Source organism: Pelophylax lessonae, assembly GCF_965119305.1.
Source record: "Pelophylax lessonae genome assembly, chromosome: 9".
Lineage (NCBI taxonomy): Eukaryota > Metazoa > Chordata > Amphibia > Anura > Ranidae > Pelophylax > Pelophylax lessonae.
Genome location: NC_138776.1, coordinates 176,931,054 through 176,952,000, shown reverse-complemented (window position 1 = coordinate 176,952,000; position 20,947 = coordinate 176,931,054). Strand labels below are relative to the sequence as shown.

Sequence of the window (20,947 nt, the reverse complement as noted above, 5' to 3'; positions counted from 1 at the left end):
GATTACCAGATGGAAAAAAAGGAAAAAGCCTAAAAAAAGGAAACAAATGCAGCCATCACATGTAAAGAATTGGTGAACTGCAATATAATAAAATGTTTGCTTTTGGGTTTAATACGGCTTTAAATATGTGACCCAGCCAGGCAGATGTACATTTGTTTAGCTGCAGCACACCATCGCTCAGCGCAGGTTTCTCCATTGACAGTGGTGAGCCATGCCGCTGTCATGGGCACAGCCAAGCTGCTTGTTATCTCTACCAGAATCCCATGTGAATATGCAGGAGAGCAACTAAGATGGGGAGTCGGGACAAAGCATTGTCACCTTAGAACAGGGAATGCCTCAACAAAGTCCGTAAAGTGGTTCTAAAGTGTTGATTTTTTTCCCCCTACAATTAAACATGTCATCCTTACCCACCCTGTGCAGTTGCTTTTGCACAGAGCAGCCTGGATCCCCCTCTTCTCAGGTCCCTCATCGGTGCTCTTGGCCCCTCCCTCCTGTTGAGTACCCTCACTGCAAGCAGCTTGCTATGGAGGCACTTGAGCAGAGCTACAACTACGTGTATCCATTCAGACATGGAGCTGCAGCTCAGCCCCGCTCATTGGCCAACTGACTTTGAAAGCAGCGGGGAACCAATGATACCACTACAGTGTCTCAGCCAATCAGAAGGGAGAGTCATGGACAGCTGAGGACCGAGGAATGTGTGGACATCACTGGATTGGGAAAGGGCTCAGGTATTGGGGGGGGGGGGGCGGCTGCTGCACACAAAAGGCATTTTAATCTTAATTCATAGATGGCATTAAGAAAAAAAAACATTCCGCCTTTACAACCACTTTAAAGAGGTTGTAAACCTCCCTAAAAAAAATTTTAAATAAATAAAAACCTGAAAGACAAAAAGGTATAATGAGTTAGTGCATCTATGATAGATTCATCTCCAAGAGGGGACACCAGTGCTCCTGCTGTACCTTTAAAGCTCACTGTAATAAACTCCCTCACCAAGGGTAAGGATAAAAAGATCTCATAGCGTAGAAGGACACGTTAAAATGCACTTCCATTTGCCCTTTAAAAAACAAGCATTCCAATAAAGCAAGCGCACATGGAACCTGAAACCACTATGGACGCTATGTGTTCAACCTGCGTCTCAAGAAACCGGAAGTGATGTATCCCAGATGCTCCGCCCTACGCGTTTCATCAATTAACATCAGGGGTCACCCTTTTCTTCCCTGAGCCCGATCTCATTCAACGATGTGTACGAGCACATCGGTCTCTCTCCTCATTGGACAGATAGCAGCAGGAGCCATTGACTCCCACTGCTGTCAAACAAATCCTGTGACAGTAAGGGGGGGGGGGGGCAAATCCCACTGTCTGTGTGTCAATGGATGCGTAGGAGGGTTTCCCCAGGGAAAGCAGCTTTCCGCAGGGAGGCACCCGATAAAGAGGAGGGCCGCAGGAGCACACGATGATAAGGGGCCTGGAGGGCTGCAGGAGCACCCGATGATAAGGGGCCTGGAGGGCTGCAGGAGCACCCGATGATAAGGGGCCTGGAGGGCCGCAGGAGCACCCGATGATAAGGGGCCTGGAGGGCCGCAGGAGCACCCGATGATGAGAAGGGGCCTGGAGGGGCACCTGATGATGAGAAGGGGCCTGGAGGGGCACGGGGGCACCCGATGATGAGAAGGGGCCTGGAGGGGCACCCGATGAGAAGGGGCCCAGAGAGGCATGGGGGAACCGATGATGAGAAGGGGCCTGGAGGGGCATGGGGGCACCCCGAAGAGAAACAAGACTACTCTGTGCAAAATGATTGCACAGAGCAGCTAAGTATAACAGGTTACTTTTATTTATTTTTTTAAAAAAGGTTTACTGCCCCTTTAATGCAAACATCACCCAGTATCAATTTACTAAGAGCTGCAGAATAAAAGTAATAATAAAGTCATGTGAGAGGGCACATGGGACAGTAGTGATTGGTGTGTGTATTGTATAGGACAGTAATGATTGGTGTGTGTATTGTATAGGACAGTAATGATTGGAGTGTGTATTGTATAGGACAGTAGTGATTGGTGTGTGTATTGTATAGGACAGTAGTGATTGGTGTGTGTATTGTATAGGACAGTAATGATTGGTGTGTGTATTGTATAGGACAGTAATGATTGGAGTGTGTATTGTATAGGACAGTAGTGATTGGAGTGTGTATTGTATAGGACAGTGGTGATTGGTGTGTGTATTGTATAGGACAGTAGTGATTGGTGTGTGTATTGTATAGGACAGTAGTGATTGGTGTGTGTATTGTATAGGACAGTAGTGATTGGAGTGTGTATTGTATAGGACAGTAATGATTGGTGTGTGTATTGTATGGGACAGTAGTGATTGGAGTGTGTATTGTATAGGACAGTGGTGATTGGTGTGTGTATTGTATAGGACAGTAGTGATTGGTGTGTGTATTGTATAGGACAGTAGTGATTGGTGTGTGTATTGTATAGGACAGTAGTGATTGGTGTGTGTATTGTATAGGACAGTAGTGATTGGTGTGTGTATTGTATAGGACAGTAAAGTGTGGCGGGAGCTCATGGCAGTGTCGTGGCCCCCCAGCCACATTCCTCCACACCCCGCGTTGTGTCCACACATGTACAGCCTGCCAGTTACCTCAGCGCCTCCTTCTCCTCCAGCTTCTGCTTCTTAGCCTGGGGTTCTTCTGATGCCACCTTCATGCTGCCCGCTCACACACTACCTAGAAGAGAGCTGACTGACTGAGCGATACTAAACTAGTATACAGCTGCCGGGACTGCGCGACAACGTGCTCTATCCTTCCCTCACTCACACACAGCTCCTCCCCCTCCTAGCCACACCGTGCCCGCCTGGCCACACCCCCTCACAGGGGCCTCACCCGGGCCTAGTCGCCTAGCAACCCCTTCTGCTAAAAGAGACTAGTAGTCCCTGTTAGTTGCCTGATTTGCTGTATGACTAAAACGCCAGGCTGTGCGTTCCTGAACTATCGCAGTTCAAACACCTTTAGTCTAACGGATGTCACACATTGGTACGGCAGACTTTACTATCGATGCTGTCTGACGAGAACGGGTCACGTTTTTATCATAAAAGTATAAATTAGGCTGTGTAGTTTGTATTATCGGAAACTAAGTTGGGGAAAGCGGTGGGTAGTTTACGTATAACACTAGTATGCCGCCATTCGAATTTCTCAGAGGTTCCTACCGAGGCAAATGGCTAAGTTTTTATCAGGCAATGCTGAGGGCAGAGCTGTGGAGTGGCGGGGTCTTGGCCGCCATCTTTGTTGAGGCAGCGCTGGCTGGATGATGTGTCAGGAGGCTTAGGAAGATTCTTTACTTCCTGCTGGTTCCTATTGATTGATTTCGGTAATGTATTGGCCCGTTCTGGGTGTGTGGCAGTGTACTTGTTGTGTGACATGGTGTAATGTGTTGTGTTTGTGTGTAGCTGACAACAGAGAGTTTGTTTTTGTGTTACAGAATAAGAAAGAAGTGACTTTTATGTTTGAGAGTTCTCCATTAGTTATCAGAACTTCATGCAGGGGTTGCTGGATTATTATTATAGTCTGTACAAGTGGTGAAGCAGGCCGCTTGCTGTCCACAAAAAAACATGGCATAGAATGGATAGTATAATATTTTATTATTTTTATTAAACAGGATTTATATTGCACCAACAGTTTGCACAGCGCTTTACAACATGAGGGCAGACATATCGCCTAATGTGTATCTACTGGACAAAGTTTTTTTTACAAATGTTGGATAGTGAAAGGTTGACCTCCCTGCCGGGTTATCTATAGCAGTCTGTGTAGCATTGGGGGGAAATTTCCCTTTATTTCCTCTCCCAGAGATGCAACAAGAAGTTAGAGGAAATCTGAGTGAGATAGGCTTGGCTACCGTCCCTGATTCAAATCCGTGAATCAACTCACTGCAGTGTTTGAATAAATCAAATCCTGAATCTGATTCAGTTCATTGTCAATATTCCTCCCCTTTCAGGATGAGTGGAAAAAAACAGCAACCTCCGCTCATGATTTGTCAAATGAGCTCCAATATGAATAGCTGTGTGAGCCAGCAAGACTCCAAGTCTCTGAAAAAAATCACTGACCACACAAGATTCTACTTTGTATCATGGGATGTGTGTGAGCCAACACGATTCTGAGTCTGTGAATGACTCCTTCTCAGAGAGTACACACGATTCTGTGTTATATCATGGGCTGTGTGTGAGCCAACATGATTCTGAGTCTGTGAATGACTCCGTCTCAGAGAGCACACACGATTCTGTGTTATATCATGGGCTGTGTGTGAGCCAACATGATTCTGAGTCTGTGAATGACTCCGTCTCAGAGAGTACACATGATTCTGTGTTATATCATGGGATGTGTGTGAGCCAACATGATTCTGAGTCTGTGAATGACTCCTTCTCAGAGAGCACACACGATTCTATGTTATATCACGGGCTGTGTGTGAGCCAACACGATTCTGAGTCTGTGAATGACTCCTCCTCAGAGAGTACACACGATTCTGTGTTATATCACGGGCTGTGTGTGAGCCAACATGATTCTGAGTCTGTGAATGACTCCGTCTCAGAGAGCACATACGATTCTGTGTTATATCATGGGCTGTGTGTGAGCTCAGAGAGCACACAAGATTCTGATTTGTATCATAGGCTGTGTGTGAGCCAGTATGATTCTGACTCTGTGAATGACTCAGTAACGGAGCGCACATACGATTCTGTGTTATGTTGCCTCACACACAGCCCATGATATAACACAGAATTGTGTGTGCTCTCCGTGACTAAGTCATTCACAGAGTCAGAATCATGTTGGCTCACACACAGGTCATGATACTACATAGAATTGTGTGTGCTCTCTACGAGACTGAGTCATTCACAGACTCATGTTGTCTCACAACCAGGCCATGATATGAGTATGTGAATGACTCAGTCTCGTAGAGAGCACACACAATTCTATGTTGATTCATGACCTGTGTGTGAGACAACACAATTCTGAGTCTGTGAATGACTCCGTCTCAGAGAGCACATACGATTCTGTGTTATATCATGGGCTGTGTGTGAGCTCAGAGAGCACACAAGATTCTGTTTTGTATCAGGCTGTGTGTGAGCCAGTATGATTCTGACTCTGTGAATGACTCAGTCACGGAGAGCACACACGATTCTTTGTTATGTTGTCTCACACACAGCCCATGATATAACACAGAATTGTGTGTGCTCTCTGTGATGAAGTCATTCACAGACTCATGTTGTCTCACACACAGCCCATGATATTAATCTGTGAATGACTCAGTCTCGTAGAGAGCACACATTATTCTATGTTGATTCATGACCTGTGTGTGAGACAACATGTTTCTGAGTCTGTGAATGACTCCTTCTCAGAGAGCACACACGATTCTGTGTTCTATCATGGGCTGTGTGTGTGCCAACACGATTCTGAGTCTGTGAATGACTCCTCAGAGAGCACACACGATTCTGTGTGATATCATGGGCTGTGTGGGAGCCAACATGATACTGAGTCTCAGAGATCACACAAGGCTCTGTTTTGTATCGTGGGCTGTGTGTGAGCCAACATGATTCTGAGTCTGTGAATGACTCAGTCTCAGAGAGCACACACAATTCTGTGTTATATCATGGCCTGTGTGTGAGCCAACACAATTCTGAGTCTGTGAATGACTCCGTCTCAGAGAGCACACAAGAATCCAAAATTCTGTTTAGTAACATGAGCTGTGTGTGGGGCAGCAGCTATTGTACATGTAAAACAACTCTGAATCTAAAGAAGTGCTCAGTTTATACATTGAGTACTGAGTGTATCACAAGACTGCACTTCATGATCCTTGCTTAGCTTGGAGGGAATGAGTCCTGATTCAAATCATTTAACTGAACCAATTCAGATGATTTGAATCACTAACAAGAACCTCTTTGCCCAAATATGGAGTGAGGGGACTTCCCTCTTCAGAATACGTTTCCCCATCACTTGTTGTGGGGATTTCCCTTCACTTTCTTTCTTTGTGACTGAGGATGGGCTGCTTGGGTGTGTTTTTGAATCGTATTGAGAACAGCACACAATACTGCTTGAAAATGGGCTACACACATTATAAATCCTTTCAAAATAATATTGTTAAATCCAGCAATCCTAGCCTGCAAATGTGTCAGGATTTGTCTTGAAAATGTCCATGACCCATTTCAACCGACAGTCAGTCACCAGCTCTCTGCTCACGGAGCTCTGAGAACTGAGAGATCAGCAGTGTTTATTTCTCGGTTCTCAGTGTTCGAGACAGCGGGGGACAGACAGATGTAGCATCGGAACGATGCTGCATCCACCTGGGTAAGTATGATATAAAAAAATAAAAAGCTAATCTTCTCTTTTATAGTAGTCACCATTTACTAAACTTGTGCTGAGACTCCTGTATAGGTTAAAGTGGTTGTAAATGCGAAGTTTATTTCCAAAAAAAAAAATCAGGTTTAAATTTACCTGCTCTGTTAACCTCCTCTTTTCAGTTCCCCTGCCGGTGCTCCTCCCCTCCGCCAAGTGCCCCCATAGAAAGCCACTTTCCACAGGTGCACTCCTGTGTGATCTCTCCCAAGCCTTGCTGTCTGTGTCTATTACTACAGACAGCGGCACTCATCCCCGATCCCTCATCATTGGCTTTGATTGACAGCAGTGGGAGCCAATGGATCCAGCTGCATCAGCAAACCCAGTGAGACTGGTACAGCGCTGGATTGAATTAGGACTCAGATAATTAAAAGGTGGGGGTGAGGGGGAATAATAATGTCTAAACATTTTTTTACCTTAATGCTAGGAATACATTAATGCATTCTATGCATTAAGATAAAAAGCCTTCTGTGTGTAGCAGCACCCCTAATACTCACCTATGCCCCCTCTGTCCAACGAGAGTCTCTGCTGTCCTGGGTCTCTCCCTCCTGATTGTCTGAGATACAGCCACGACGCCATTGGCTCCCAATCAGGAGAGAGGGGCGAGGCCAAATGGCAGTTCCATGTATGAATGGACACACGGAGCTGCAGCTCAGCTTGGGTGCCCCCATAGCTAGCTGCTTGCTGTGGGGGCATTTATTTGGAGGGAGGGGCCAGAGAAGAGGAGGATCCAGGCTGCTCTGTGCAAAACCACTGCACAGAGCAGATAAGTATAACATGTTTGTTGTTTTAAAAAAAAAAAAAAAAGATACTTTACAATCACTTTAAGGTAAAAAAAAACATATTGTTGTCACTTATCTCCCCTTGGGCTTGTTCCCCTCCTCACTTGGCAGGCCATGCTATGGGGTCACACGTACAGACGCTCTCCTGAGTTGGCACTTCAACCTGTTATATGTGCCTTTTGATTGAGACTACTACAGCCATACCACTAGTATTTGTTTTTCCATTCTGGGTCCATGTGTGTGTTTCAGAGGCTGTCCTTTAACTGTGAGTATGGGTGAGGCAAGCTCCATGAGAAATAGAAGACTGTTTCTTCTCACATATGCTTGTCAATGTCAACATGTACATATTTTTTGTCTGGCTGTGTGTGTGGACATTTTGGAATGAACACTGCTGTAAACATATCTTACTTTATATAACGTGTTGGATAATTATCCAATATTTCTCTCAGCAATTTTTTTTTTTTTTTTTTTTTAAGTTTTAAATTTTTATTAGCTCTACTAATAATTTTATATATCACCTGAGCCAGACTGTGTGCATCCATAGACACACACACACACACACACCACACACACCCCACTCTCTTGTCAATAGATTTGACTGATAGCAGCAGGTGCCTGTGAGAGCAGGAAGATGGAAGGGAAGAACTGCAGCTGGGCATGATCTATCAATAGAGGACCAAGGTAAGTGGGGGGAGGGCTAGGACACAGGGGTGCTTTTGTTTTTTATACCCTAATGCTGACAATGCGTTAGGGTAAGCAACAGTTTAGGCTTAGAACCACTTTAAAAGGCCAAAAAGCGAGCAAGTAAGAAAATAAGGGAGATTCAGCGTTAAAGCTTTCCTTCATTTTAAAATCAATTTGAAACAACCACTGAACTGCTAATTCTATTCAGAAAACTACGAAAAAGCCAGAACATCAAACTCCTTTAGTTTAGAAAGCCTTCTATCCAGGGGCTGGAGGTTTTCACAGTGCTTTCCTGATGGCTGCAGTTCTGTGAACTAATGAATGGCTGTGCAAGGTGAACACAGCTTTGCAGGCACTGAACCTGGACTATGTTTAAAAGAGAGCATAGATAATTAGATTTATCTAGACGATAGGTAGGATTACAAAGCATTTGAGTAGGTAGACTCTGCTCCTTGACTCAGGGAAAATGCTTATTACACTTGTGCTGAGAGTGATTCCCATATAGGTAGGCTAAAGTGATATTGAACAAAGCGGTTGCTTACCTCCTCTTTGGTCGTCCCCCGTCTGCGTTGTCCACTTCTTCCTCCAAGTGCTCCCTTAACAAGCCGGGTGCCTAGGGGGACACCCAGTGCGCACACGCTCACGAGCCGGGCTGTGTGCGTCCACAGAACACCGGCAAGCCACACACCTGCTCCCTCTTCACAGGAGGGTAACTGACAGCCTATGGATCCCGCTGCTGCCTGTGTCTCCTGGGATTGAGAGATAAGAAAGAGAAGAGAATAGTGCTGTCCCAGCTGCCGTACCGAAGTGGTCAGAGGTGTCATGTAAGGCTCAGTTTAAACCAGTGTGTTTCAACTTTTTTTCAGTCAAAGGACCTTTTTAGAATTGTGCACAACCCTGGGGAACACCAGGAGGTGCGTCTGAGCGCACTCAATGCATGCGCAATGCATGTTGCATTTTTTGTATTTAGCTGTCCTATGCTTGCGAAACAAACAAAAAAGGTGCTGCCATGATTTTTGTTTATATTCCGCTGCACAAACCGCATGGTACTGTGGTACCATGATTTCTTAGCAGGTGCCAAAGTATCCATATTTGCTAGATGAATGGGGTGCCATTAAGACAGGGCTTGACAAACCCCAGGCGCCAGGTTGCATTGGCGACTAGAATTGGCAGCCTGGCGCCTGGGTTACCCTGGCAGGTGTCTTGTCGTCAGACATCCCAAGTCTCCTGCGAGGTATGGGAGTCTCCCGCATGTGGGCTGCGGCTCCCTGACCCCCGCAAGTGCCGCGCCCACATGCGAGAGACTGCCACACCTCGCAGAAGACTTGGAATGTCTGGTGACAAAACGGAACCAATGCTTCCTGTGTAGTTCAGGTTCCGTCCTGTCACAGGCGGAGTGATATCAAATACACTCCGCCTGTGACAGGAGAGATACAGGAAGCATCGGCTCTGTATGCTTCCTACTGTGCCGCTCCGTGATCTCTGCCAGCATTTCCCGCCAGCAGTACCTGCAAGGAGTACCAGCCAGCAGTAAGTCACATTTGCTAGGGGTGCAACTAGCCCCCAAAACATAATTGTAAATATCCCAGCATGTGCAGTGTTTCTGACTCCTACCACCATCACAACTTCAAATCACTGAAGTGGTCATGGTGGTTAGTGTTCTTTAATATCTCTCAGAAGAAGTAAACAAAGTGTACACGGGTCGAATGCCGGGCAATATTAGCCAGTCCGACAGAAGCCGGCCATTCCACATGCGCGGAAAAAAAAACTGGCTCCTAACTTTTTTAGCTGGCTCCTAGATTTGAAGCAAATTTGTCAAGCCCTGCATTAAGAATTAATGACGCCCATCTGCATCTGCAAAAGGCAGTGCATTTTTGTGTGGTGCAGGGAAATGCACAATTTTTCATGTGTCACCACACTGCAGGATCTAACATGTAGTTAGTAAGGCAGAGTTAGGTGGTCTGTAGGTTGTAAATCCTCCACCCCTCCCCCCCAAATCCTCCCCTCTAGCATAAATTCTGTCTCCCCACCCCCAAATCCCCTTCCTATCACAAAACCTCTCATCCAACCACATTCCTCTCATTACTATGGGAGTAAGGAGTAGTGACCGCAGCAAAGAAAAGGAGAGAGCTTAACACCCTGCCCTCAGTTCCAATCCGACCTGTTTGTATAACAAACATAATACAAAATATGTTTAGAATCCAACTTTACAGGGTTTGATTACCTCACTCTAATCACAACTTTTGCTGGCGGGATAGGAGCTGTGTGAGGAGGGGATGGATGGAGGTAATCAAGCACTGTGCAGTCTGATTAGAGAGCAGTCATGTGTACAGACAGGCGGGAGAGAGTACAACCCATACCTCCTTCCGGATCTCTCCTCCTTCCTGCTGCTTTCTGTACTCCTGTCAGCAACCCAAGAAACTGTGCGGGACGCCAGACCTGTCCTTAGCAACTGATGATGCCAAACAATTATCTCATGTTTAACAAATACAAATCTGCTTAATGTAATATTAAAGGCAATTTTTTTTTCATACTTAATTGCTCTGTGCAGTGGTTCTGCACAGAGCAGCCCCGATCCTCCTCTTCCCAGGTCCCCCACCAACGCTCCTGCTCCCAGAGCAAGAAACATGCAATAGGGGCACGTAAGCAGGCTCACTCCCCAGCTGCTGCTCTGAGTGTCCATTCACACACAGAGCCTCAACTCGGCCCCGCCCCCTCTCTCCTCATTGGCAATGGCTTCCGCTGCTGTCTCAGCCAATGAGGTAGAGTCCCCGGAGAGCCAAGGCTTTTGTGCACATCGCTGGATCGGGATGGGTCTCAGGCAAGTATTTAGGGGGGCTGCTGCACACAGTAGATTTTTTTTACCTTCCTGCAGAGAATGTGTGGAGGTAAAAAATACCTTGAGCCTTTAGAACCACTTTAAGTGTATAATCATTATTTTTGTTATATCCGTTTATTAATAATTCTGGACTAACTTTGACGTTCAAAATTTCTAAAAATCATCCCTAAACAATAGACTTTTGGGAAATTCTGCTGATTGGTGTTGTAATTCTTCATAGGTCCAATCACACTAGTGCATGTGTTCCAATGAACATGGCCATTTCTTTTCAATGGACCCTAAATGCGTATCTGTGGCGCAAAAAATGCATTCTTGTTATGTCTTTCTAGTGCAATGCATGCGCTAAATAAGACCTATTGCGCCGAGGGCTGGGTTCTTTTTGTTTTCTGGATGTATGAGTGTGGGGATTCCATTAGAAATGAACACTCGAATGCTGCATGTAAAAACAAGTGTGGGTGCAGCTTTAGTCAACAAAAAATCCTCTTTGATATTAAAGCAGATTTAAACCCAATTAACTATAATCTCATAGAAGCTTTAGGGCCGGAGTTGACAGCTTTGGGCTTGTGTCCATGGGCAAATACAGCGTGCTGTCAGGTGCATTCTGCTTGCATTTGATATCAGTTTGAGGGGCTTCAGAGATCATTTATTGACAGCTGAATCAGCCAGGCTCCATACTGCTTTTGCATTGTCATTAACTTGTATGGGGTGAGGAGCAGTTCTCATGCAAACAAACGTCTGTCAGGCTCCTAAAGCCTGAGCTTAACTTCGCAATTATTTACTTCTCCTTCAATGATTCGATGTCCCTCGCTGGCATCTTCTACCTGGCTTCTTCCGGGTGTCGGGCTGCAGTGGTCTTCAATGGCCGACACAGGGTGACGTCACTCCTTGGCGTGCTCAGGAGAACAGTCATCCCAGCACACAGGGCACTTGCACAGCTCAGTGTACATGCCAAACAAGCCTGTGAGCAGGTGGATTTTATTTCTTTGCAGAAGAGACATTTCATGTCATGCAATTTTTTTAAGTGGGACTTTATTTCCATGTTATATATGTTAATGTCATTTCAAAGGTTGTTTTCAATCTTAGTTTTAAGTCTGAAGCTCCCAATAACCCCTTCCTGCCATCTGTATGCATATATGTGGCAGTACGAAGATGAACCTTTTTGCTGCCACATATAAACTTTTGTCAAAAGTATTGGGACACCTGCCTTTATACTCACAGTGCAAAAAGCAAGGTCCATAAAGACATGCATGAGTGATATTGGGGTGAAGGAACTTGACTGACCTCAACCCGATAGAGCACCTTTGGGATGAATTAGAGCAGAGACTGCGAGCCAGGCCTTCTTGTCCAACATCAGTGCCTGACCTCACAAATGTGCTTCTGGAAGATTGGTCAAACATTCCCATAGACACACTCCTAAACCTTGTGGACAGCCTTCCCAAAAGAGTTGAAGCTGTTAAAGATGCAGTGGACCGATTCAGTACTGAACCCTACGGACTAAGACTGGGATGCGATAAAAGTTCATGTGCATGTAAAGGCAGGTGTCCCAATGCTGTGCAGTGGTCTTTTTTAACTAATAAAGTTTTATTTTCAACGACAGAACCCCTTTTCTTATGTAGCCCTGATGTGTATCTTTGCAGATGCGTAACACAGGTTTACACGTGGAGAATACATGGAGGTGCCAGTATGCGAAGAAGAAAAGAACGATTTTAGCTCTGCTACATTTTTTTTTGCTTTTAGATGTTGGCAAACTGGGCACTTTCACAGTTGCGCATTCATGCAACACTGTATCCATATGACATTTTTATCATTTTTTAAGAGACAGATAGAAATGTATTTGCGTAGTATTTAATCGCCACTGTGTATCAGAAGGTACTTCTGATAACTGCAAGTCTGTTTACAATTTTATCAGCTGTGATTGGACACAGCTGATCACATGGTAAAGGGCTGCTGTGATTGGCCCTTGACCTCGATCTGTGATCAGCTGTGTCCAAAGGACACAGCGATTACAGAACGTTTCCTATGCGCACCCCAGGGAGCGCAGGGGGGGTATGGGGGCAGTAGACGCCCTCCTAGAACTAGATTATCATGCAGTCGGCAACCAGCTGCCTGGCACCTGGAACTGCATGCCAGGCCATCGGGCAATAGTTATTTCTCACACCTGGGAATGGGCTGACAAAAGCCCAGAGGCCAGGACACATTTGCTAGCCTCCATGGCGACCTGGCATCTGGAATTTGTCGAGCCCTGATTATACAGGATTTTTTTAACACCAACAATTTGCGGAGCACTTTACAATATAAAAGGAGAATATACAGCAACAATACAATTCAATACAAGAGGGTTAGGACTCGGGAGTGCCCTGTTCCTGAGAGCTTACAATCTGAGATAAGAGGGAGTGCTGACAATAGAGGAGCAATGGAAGCTGGTCGGTGATGTCACAGCTCTGTGAAGTCAGCCTCATTGTCGATTGCTCCTTGACAAAGGAGAGCCACAGCTTGATCATGTGACCGCACCCAATTATTCACCCCGCTGAAGAAAAAACAAAATGTATTTACACTGCTTTTAAAGGAGACGCCTGGCCAAAGCTATTTTGGCTATACTTCTCCTGTAGGTAACAGAAGTGTAATTAGTTCTGCTCTTATGTGACCCGTTTTTTTTTTTTCACAGAGCCAGTTTGTGCCCTAAAAAGATCATAACCATATGTCCGCCCAGTTACCTGGACCAGCAGCTGTCTCAGCCTCTCAGCGAGCCTTTTGGAGACTGAACCAGCCCCTCTCGCCCCCTCCATAGCCCTGCACTCCAGTGAGAGCTAGAATGGCAGAGCACAGAGCTGGTGACTGACAATCCTCTCTGCTCAGAGCGGAGGGTAGAACTGCGCTTTAAGCGCTTTGATGGCTTAGTTCTCACTTCAGAGCCAGCGGGGGCAGATGCAGCATCAGATCGATGCTGCATCCGGTGAGTATATATGTAGCACTGCCTCCTAGGGAGCTGCTGAGTGTGGATTCCCCTAGGTTAACCCATAGCAACAGTCTGTAAGACTTATCACTTTAAGACTTGGCTCAGACAATGAACAGTCCAGGGGATTTGTTTTTTTTTTTTGTTTTATTTTAGAACTTGGATGGGAGATGGGATGAGTGGAATACTCCAACTTGAACTATGCACAATCTCTGAGGACAACTGACGGTAGTTTGTGCGGCAAGGCCACTGCTTCACCTTGCCACTGAAGTGAAGTATCAAAAGCAAGGACAAAAAACAACAAAAACAAAACAGTTGGGACTTTTAGGAGGCAATACCCATCTTAGGCTAGATGCCTCCATCCCTAATCAGGTAAATTGGAGGGGAAGAGAATAAAATGGATAACTAAAAGGGTACAAAGAAATCGGCCTGTTGAGTAAGGTAATATATAATATAATATAATATAATATAATATAATAAATTAAATAAACCATAACATAATATTGGTATTACTCTTAAAAAGGCAGATAACCCAACATTACTAATGAGATAAGACGGGAAGGGGGGGGAAAAAAACGGGACTTTGTGTGAGGTGTGTGGAGTCGGTTGGCATATAAATTGATACAGTAACCTGGTATGAAGTAAAAAATGTTTTAATAATAATATGACATTACAATAAATGCATGATACATACATGTGACAGTTAAGTCATAGAGGCAATAGGAACATCTTGCTAAATCATAAAGAACTAATGGGATATACATTGGAAAAGAAAAGTAATTGATGATAGGCATGTATAAATTCCAGATATAAAATATTTTAATTTTGGGGAATGCATCAAAAGTGGGGTCAATGCGTATCATGGACAATTTCTACTTCATCAGGAGCAGATGCATCCCAAATCAAGTAGGATCAGTGTAAATGAGGATATTGTGGACAGTAGTCCAAGGCCAAGAAGTCTGTGCCGGAAGCTGTAGGGGCCCAAACTGCGGCCCAGGGCACACCAAGGCATTCCAAGGTACATATGAGTGACCGAAGTGATGGGTAGTAAATGGTATCACAGATATTGATCTCCAAGGATTCCCAATGTCGGCCACAGCAGAGGCTCCTAGCGTCACGTCCGCGCTCAATAAGTGAAGAAAAAGTTGCCACATCCCGGACAAAGGAACCTTTTCTTTGTACCCTTTTAGTTATCCATTTTATTCCCTTCCACTCCAACTGAAGTGAAGTAGAAGATATATGTTCCTGAATGAATTCATCTTTAGGGGGCTAACTTGGCATCCCCTTTTTCACTTCCCATGCATGCTAGCCCCTTTTCCACTGACTCTCCACTGGAGTGGTCCCCTTCCTGGGCAGACCCCTGGCAAGCTTCCCGGTACTCATGGACACTGTTTTTCCCTGGGTTGCTCTGCCTTCAGCTCCACTCATTAGTATCCTGGACCTCCTGGCTCAGCATCACACACTCGGTCCACTAGGCCGACTGCCTGTGACCACCTTCCTTGCTGACAGGAGGAGAGACAGCCATCACCCTCCTCCTGGGACCTGGCTTCCCGCCCAAAGACATCCGACACCCTGTCACATGTGCCCCTGGCTTTTATGACCTATCCCAGAATGCACCACTGTTGTGCCAACCCACTGGGACAGCCACAAAAGTCTGTCACTGGCTGGGTTTCCTCCACTGTCCAACAGGCTCTCCCATTGGATACAGTGGGGACACTCCCTCAGCCCAGATGAATCGCACCCTGGACACCTGCAACAGGCAGAACTAACAATCAGGCTCCCCTGATAAGCAGATAGAGCTGCTAAGCTTTTACCAACCTAGCACCTACCTAGGAGGTTGTTACATATTTTTAAGTCAATACTTCTCCTTTAATAAACCGTATGCAGCGTAGGTAGGAGTAGGGGTAAGGCAACATTTTTTTGCAGGCCTTTCATTAGCTTCTACTCCCACTTTACAGTGGTTGGAGGCTGGTTAATGTCAAATTCACATGGGAACTACTTTAGACTTGTCAACATCTACATAATAATTAAAACAAATAATCAGATCTAAGAGCTTCTGAGGCTATGGCGTTAGAATTCAGTTAGCAAACCGCTTGTGGAAATACATCAAAGGCTCCGGTATCTTGGAGTATAATACACATGTGCCCCAAAAGTAGCTAATAAGAATAATAATAATGAAAAAGTGCTAGAAGCATAATCACACATTTTCAATCTAAAAAGGAAGAAGTATTTATAGCCGACAGAGGATGGTTTAATGGATGGAAAAAGCAAATCAACTTCCAAAGAAAATATTGGTCACTGGTGAAATGATTAGGTGCTGATACCAGGCTATAAAGAAATGTGCTGTCATCCAGCAAGGCAACTGTACTTACGATTTTGGCTTTGACCACTTCAAGTCCCTTCTAGTCCAGACCATTTTTTAGGTTTCAGCCCTGTCACTCTTTGAATAATAATTCCTCAGCCATGCAACACTGTACCCAAATTAATTTTATATCTTTTTTTTGAGACCGAGCTTTTATTTGGTAATGTTTAATCACCACATGTTTTTTTTTTTCTAAATAAAGGAAGAATTTATGCAGCCTGCTCACTGTATCGGAATGAAGGTGTTCAGGTACAGCGCCTTCCTGGTAGATAAGAGATGCCACAATCTCCTCTTGATAGTGTAAGAAGGTGACCGGTCTTTCTGTAGACGGAAGTTGTACAAGCCAAGTGGAAAAGGTATATAAATACCTTTGTGGGAAGCCCTTGTGGTTTGGCCAGGCTGTTCCTCTTGCTAACATTTTTTGGAGGTAAGGATGGTAGAAAAAGGGCAAGCAAGTGTAAAAGTTGTCCACATAGAGGTGGTACCCCTCTTGGAATAGTGGAAATACAAGGTAACACACAATATTTCCACTGTTCCCCCATTAATGTTTGGCACTCTGGGTTGCCTGCTGCTCTTCAGAATGTCCCGTTTTTTGGTTGGGACCCTCTCCTCCTCTGAATCAGTAACTGAACTGCTCCTCTCCACAGGCATATTCAGAATCTGAGTCTGACTGTGAGAGTTCCCTGCTACTCTTATCTGTCATCCTCCAATATCTGAAATGCCGCCTCCACTTTTTTTTTTTTTTTTTTATTGGACATGATGTTCAGGTTCTGGTAAAACTGTTCTATATACACTGGTGTAGTGGTGGTCAGGATACTGGTGCTAATATATAGTGGTCTGGCCTCACTGCAATCAGGGCAACTGGCTGTTGATACTAGTATGGCGATGATCAGGATGTTGGTGCTGGATTGGTTTGGGTGTCACTGCAATCAGGCAGACTGTTCCTGGCAGCACTGGTGACACTGGGATACGTGGCTGGCTGCAGTTTATTCAAAGCAAACTATTGGGCAATAAAAAGGGACACTGTGAGATGGCTGGCAATATGATCTTGGTTAAAATAAAATAATAAAACAGTTAAATAAAAATATTTGGATCCCACCTACACATCCTACTAAAGTAGCATATAAAATTTGGGACACCATTCATAAGCAGGTTAAATGGGAATACAATTTCCTATTATTATTAGATGGCACAAGATATTTTGCACCGGGGAACGAAACACAGTTTAATTGGAATAAAAATACACAATTAAAAGATATAACACAGGGAGGGAGAATAGGATCGTACCACATATCCCTAAATCAGGGGTGGGGTTCCTTTTTTCTACCAATGGCCATTTGGATTTTTGTAACATCATTCGGGGGCCGTACAAAATGTATGCATAAATGTAATAGGCATTGTTTTGCGGCAAAAAACGCTGTAAAAAAATTGCGTGACTTTGAGGTCACAAAAGTGTGAAAGGGGCCTTAGGTAATCAAGATATAGTGTGCCCCCTTATAATGCAGACTGACTACAGCCTGCCCCCCCTTTCAATGCAGAGTGACCACAGCCTGCCCCCCCCTTTCAATGCAGAGTGACCACAGCCTGCCCCCCTTTCAATGCAGAGTGACCACAGCCTGCCCCCCTTTCAATGCAGAGTGACCACAGCCTGCCCCCCTTTCAATGCAGAGTGACCACAGCGTGCCCCCTTTCAATGCAGAGTGACCACAGCGTGCCCCCTTTCAATGCAGAGTGACCACAGCGTGCCCCCTTTCAATGCAGAGTGACCACAGCGTGCCCCCTTTCAATGCAGAGTGACCGACCACAGCGTGCCCCCTTTCAATGCAGAGTGACCGACCACAGCGTGCCCCCTTTCAATGCAGAGTGACCGACCACAGCGTGCCCCCTTTCAATGCGGAGTGATTGACCACAGCGTGCCCCCTTTCAATGCGGAGTGATTGACCACAGTGTGCCCCCTTTCAATGCGGAGTGATTGACCACAGCGTGCCCAATTTCAATGCAGACTGATTGACCACAACGTGCCCAATTTCAATGCGTAGTGATTGACCACAATGCAGAGTGAACAGCGGGCCAAGCCCCAGTGCACTCGACTTACCTGTTGTAGCGGCGGCTTCCTCTCTTCAGTCCCTGCGTCTCTTCGAGTCGTCCCGCCTCCTCCTCGGCCAATGACATTGGCCAAGGAGGAGGAGGATCCATGAGACAGTAGCGAATTTTCATTCGCTATTGTCACACAAATGGGCGGGCTCGAGGCGCACTGCTCTGCACCTCGGGTCCACCCTTTTCGGAGATTCACAGTGTCAGAACGGAGCCATCGGCTCCTTCTGACACAGCGGCACGGGGGTGGGGGGGGGGCGGATCGCAACGATTGTGCAGGCCGGACAGAAGGATCGTGCGGGCCGCAGGTTCCCCACCCCTGCCCTAAATGAATGGCGGTACTCTCCGTTAAAGCATTTTGTGGGATCCTTACCACAACGGATCAGATCCGAGAAGGAGCTGAACCCAGTGGAAAAACTATGTAACCCACTAATAAAAGCTAAACATGGTCTATCCCAGATATACAAAATGCTAACCAATATAGTGGAAATGGGGAGACCTCCATTTATTGAGCGATAGGAAAAGGAGTTAGGAACAGGATTAAAAGAACAAGAAGTAAATGTACTATTGAAAGCTGCGTATGACTATGCGGTGGATGTTAATACCATTGAAATGAACTATAAATGTCTATCGAAATGGTATATTACACCAGTAAAAATGCATCAAAAATATCAACCAAAAAAAGTCTCCTCTATGTTGGAGGAGCTGTGGTATGTTGAGCACAATAGTCCACACTTGGTGGGACTGCCCAAAGATTTGTGATTATCGGCAGAAGGTTCAACAATACATTGGGGAAATTAAAGGTGTAGATATTACTAATGACCCGTGGGTTTGCTTATTTCATAAAACCAGGAAATCCAAAAAAAAAAAACAGTACAAAAGTACAATAGTCCCTAACTTTCTGAACGCAACAAAGGGGCAATCCCAAGAAAACTGCTAGAACTTGAAAGTCCTACAATTAGAGACTGGTGTAAAAGAGTTGAATATATCTACAACATGGAATACCTGGGAAGCAGAAAGGAAGTTCAGACGGAGAGTTTCTTAAACAAATGGGTGAGGTGGGCAGAGTTCAAGAAGACGAGTAAATACTTAGAAATATGGACAGATAAGAGTATGAGGGTGGAATATGGGGAGGTGAAAAAATAGACGACTAGACAAGTGATACCGTGTGAGAGGGAGTTGGGGCAGGGGGGTTTCTTGAGTAAGGGTTTTTTGCAAGATTATAGAAATGTACTTGTATTTTCTGTCTTTGAAAATTGAAAAAAATTTTGATCTAAAAAAAAGACAGTATGACAGACTGTTTTTAACTCTGTTTGAGGAGAGGGAGCTGTAAGCCGCACTATGCGGCTTTATTTGCATTTGTCCTATGATGTGATTTTGGACACAGCGATCACATGGTACAGGACCAATTTCACTGGGCTTGCAGTTGTGTGCTCTACAAGCCACAAACGAGCTTCTGATGTGGGAGGAAGTACAGGTACATCCACCTGAATAGGCGCTGCTCCCATTAACTAATTTATATTCATTGCCCAGACCTCTAAGTCGCCTCATAAAGGGGCGACTTTTAGCACGACTTAGGCGCGACTTCAGCGCGACTTGTGAATTTTTTTACGCGACTTGTATGATAGACGACTTTGAACGACTGTATTTGGCCAATCAGAATATGAAAAAAGTGTCCCTGTGAAGTTTCATCTCTGTAGCATGTTCAGAACCAGAAAAAAAAGAGCATTTTTCTTATTTTTATGAGCACATGAATATGGCTCCTCTCCACCTGGCCGTTTTTCTTGCAGGCATTTATCGGGCATTTTTGGAGGCAGGCATGACTTTTTTTGGATTTAGTGTCTGGGGGGTCCAAAAAGTATCTCTGTGAAGTTTCATCTCTGTAGCATGTCCAGAACCAGAAAAAAAAAAAAAAAGCATTTTTTCTTATAATTATTAATACAGCAGTGTGGGTTCTGGACATGCTACAGAGCTGAAACTTCACAGGTAAACTTTTTTGACACTCCAGACACTAAATCCAATAAAATGACATGCCTGCCTCCAGAGACGCCAAAAAAAATGCCCGATAAATGCCAGCAAGAAAAACGGCCAGGTGGAGAGAAGCCATATTCCTGTTCTTATAAAAAATATAAGAAAAATGCTCTTTTTTTTTTCTGGTTCTGGACATGCTATAGAGATGAAACTTCACAGGGACACTATTTGGACCCCCCAGACACTAAATCCAAAAAAAGTCATGCCTGCCTCTAAAAATGCCCGATAAATGCCTTCAAGAAAAACGGCCAGGTGGAGAGGAGCCATATTCCTGTTCTAATAAAAATGATAAGAAAAATGCTTTTTTTTTTTCTGGTTCAGGACCATTTTTATGGAAAGTCGGATCACAAGTCGTGTCAATTAAGATAAGGAGGCGACTCCCATTGAAGTATATGGGACAAGTCGGATCACCGGTCGCCTCAAAGTAGTACAGGACCCTTTTCTGAAGTCGGAGTGACTTCAGTAGTGCCAATTAAGATGGCACTCACTGATTAACATTGCTTTTGTTATGTCAAGCGACTTGGGGCGACTTGAGGGCACACAAGTCGCGCTAGTGTGAATGGGCTCTAAAACGTTCTGTTTTCAGAAAGGAAAACTTTTTCCTATATTTTTTTTATTTTTTATTTTTTTCCCCTCTTCTAAAGAAAAACTTTTTTCTTTGTCCGAAGTCATAAAGGACAAGTATACAGACTTGAAAATATTGCTGATGCTTGTGTATGATTCTTAAATTCCGTTGGCAATGTACTGTAATTATAAAATCATTTGTACCAGTGATTTGGGAATAAAACAAAGTGGCTTGGGTAGTCTATGATATTTTCTAAAACTGGTT

The 20,947-nt window shown here is 44.8% G+C and overlaps 2 protein-coding genes across 3 annotated transcripts in view; one reads left to right on the top strand and one right to left on the bottom strand.

Annotated features, from left to right (window-relative positions):
* Window positions 1-2,716, bottom strand: part of ADK (adenosine kinase) — a 320,703-nt gene extending 317,987 nt beyond the window's left edge. The window contains exon 1 of the mRNA XM_082268425.1: window positions 2,635-2,716. Within this exon, the coding sequence (XP_082124551.1) occupies window positions 2,635-2,699 (65 nt within the window). The 5' untranslated portion in view covers window positions 2,700-2,716. The remainder of the gene's footprint in view (window positions 1-2,634) is intronic.
* A 536-nt stretch (window positions 2,717-3,252) lies between these two features.
* The window catches only part of AP3M1 (adaptor related protein complex 3 subunit mu 1), an 80,635-nt gene continuing 62,940 nt past the window's right edge, over window positions 3,253-20,947 (top strand). Inside the window, exon 1 of one of the 2 annotated variants that reach the window (XM_082268423.1) lies at window positions 3,253-3,359. The gene's annotated coding sequence lies outside the window, so the exon portion shown is untranslated. The remainder of the gene's footprint in view (window positions 3,360-20,947) is intronic. The other variant, XM_082268424.1, reaches the window with a different exon arrangement.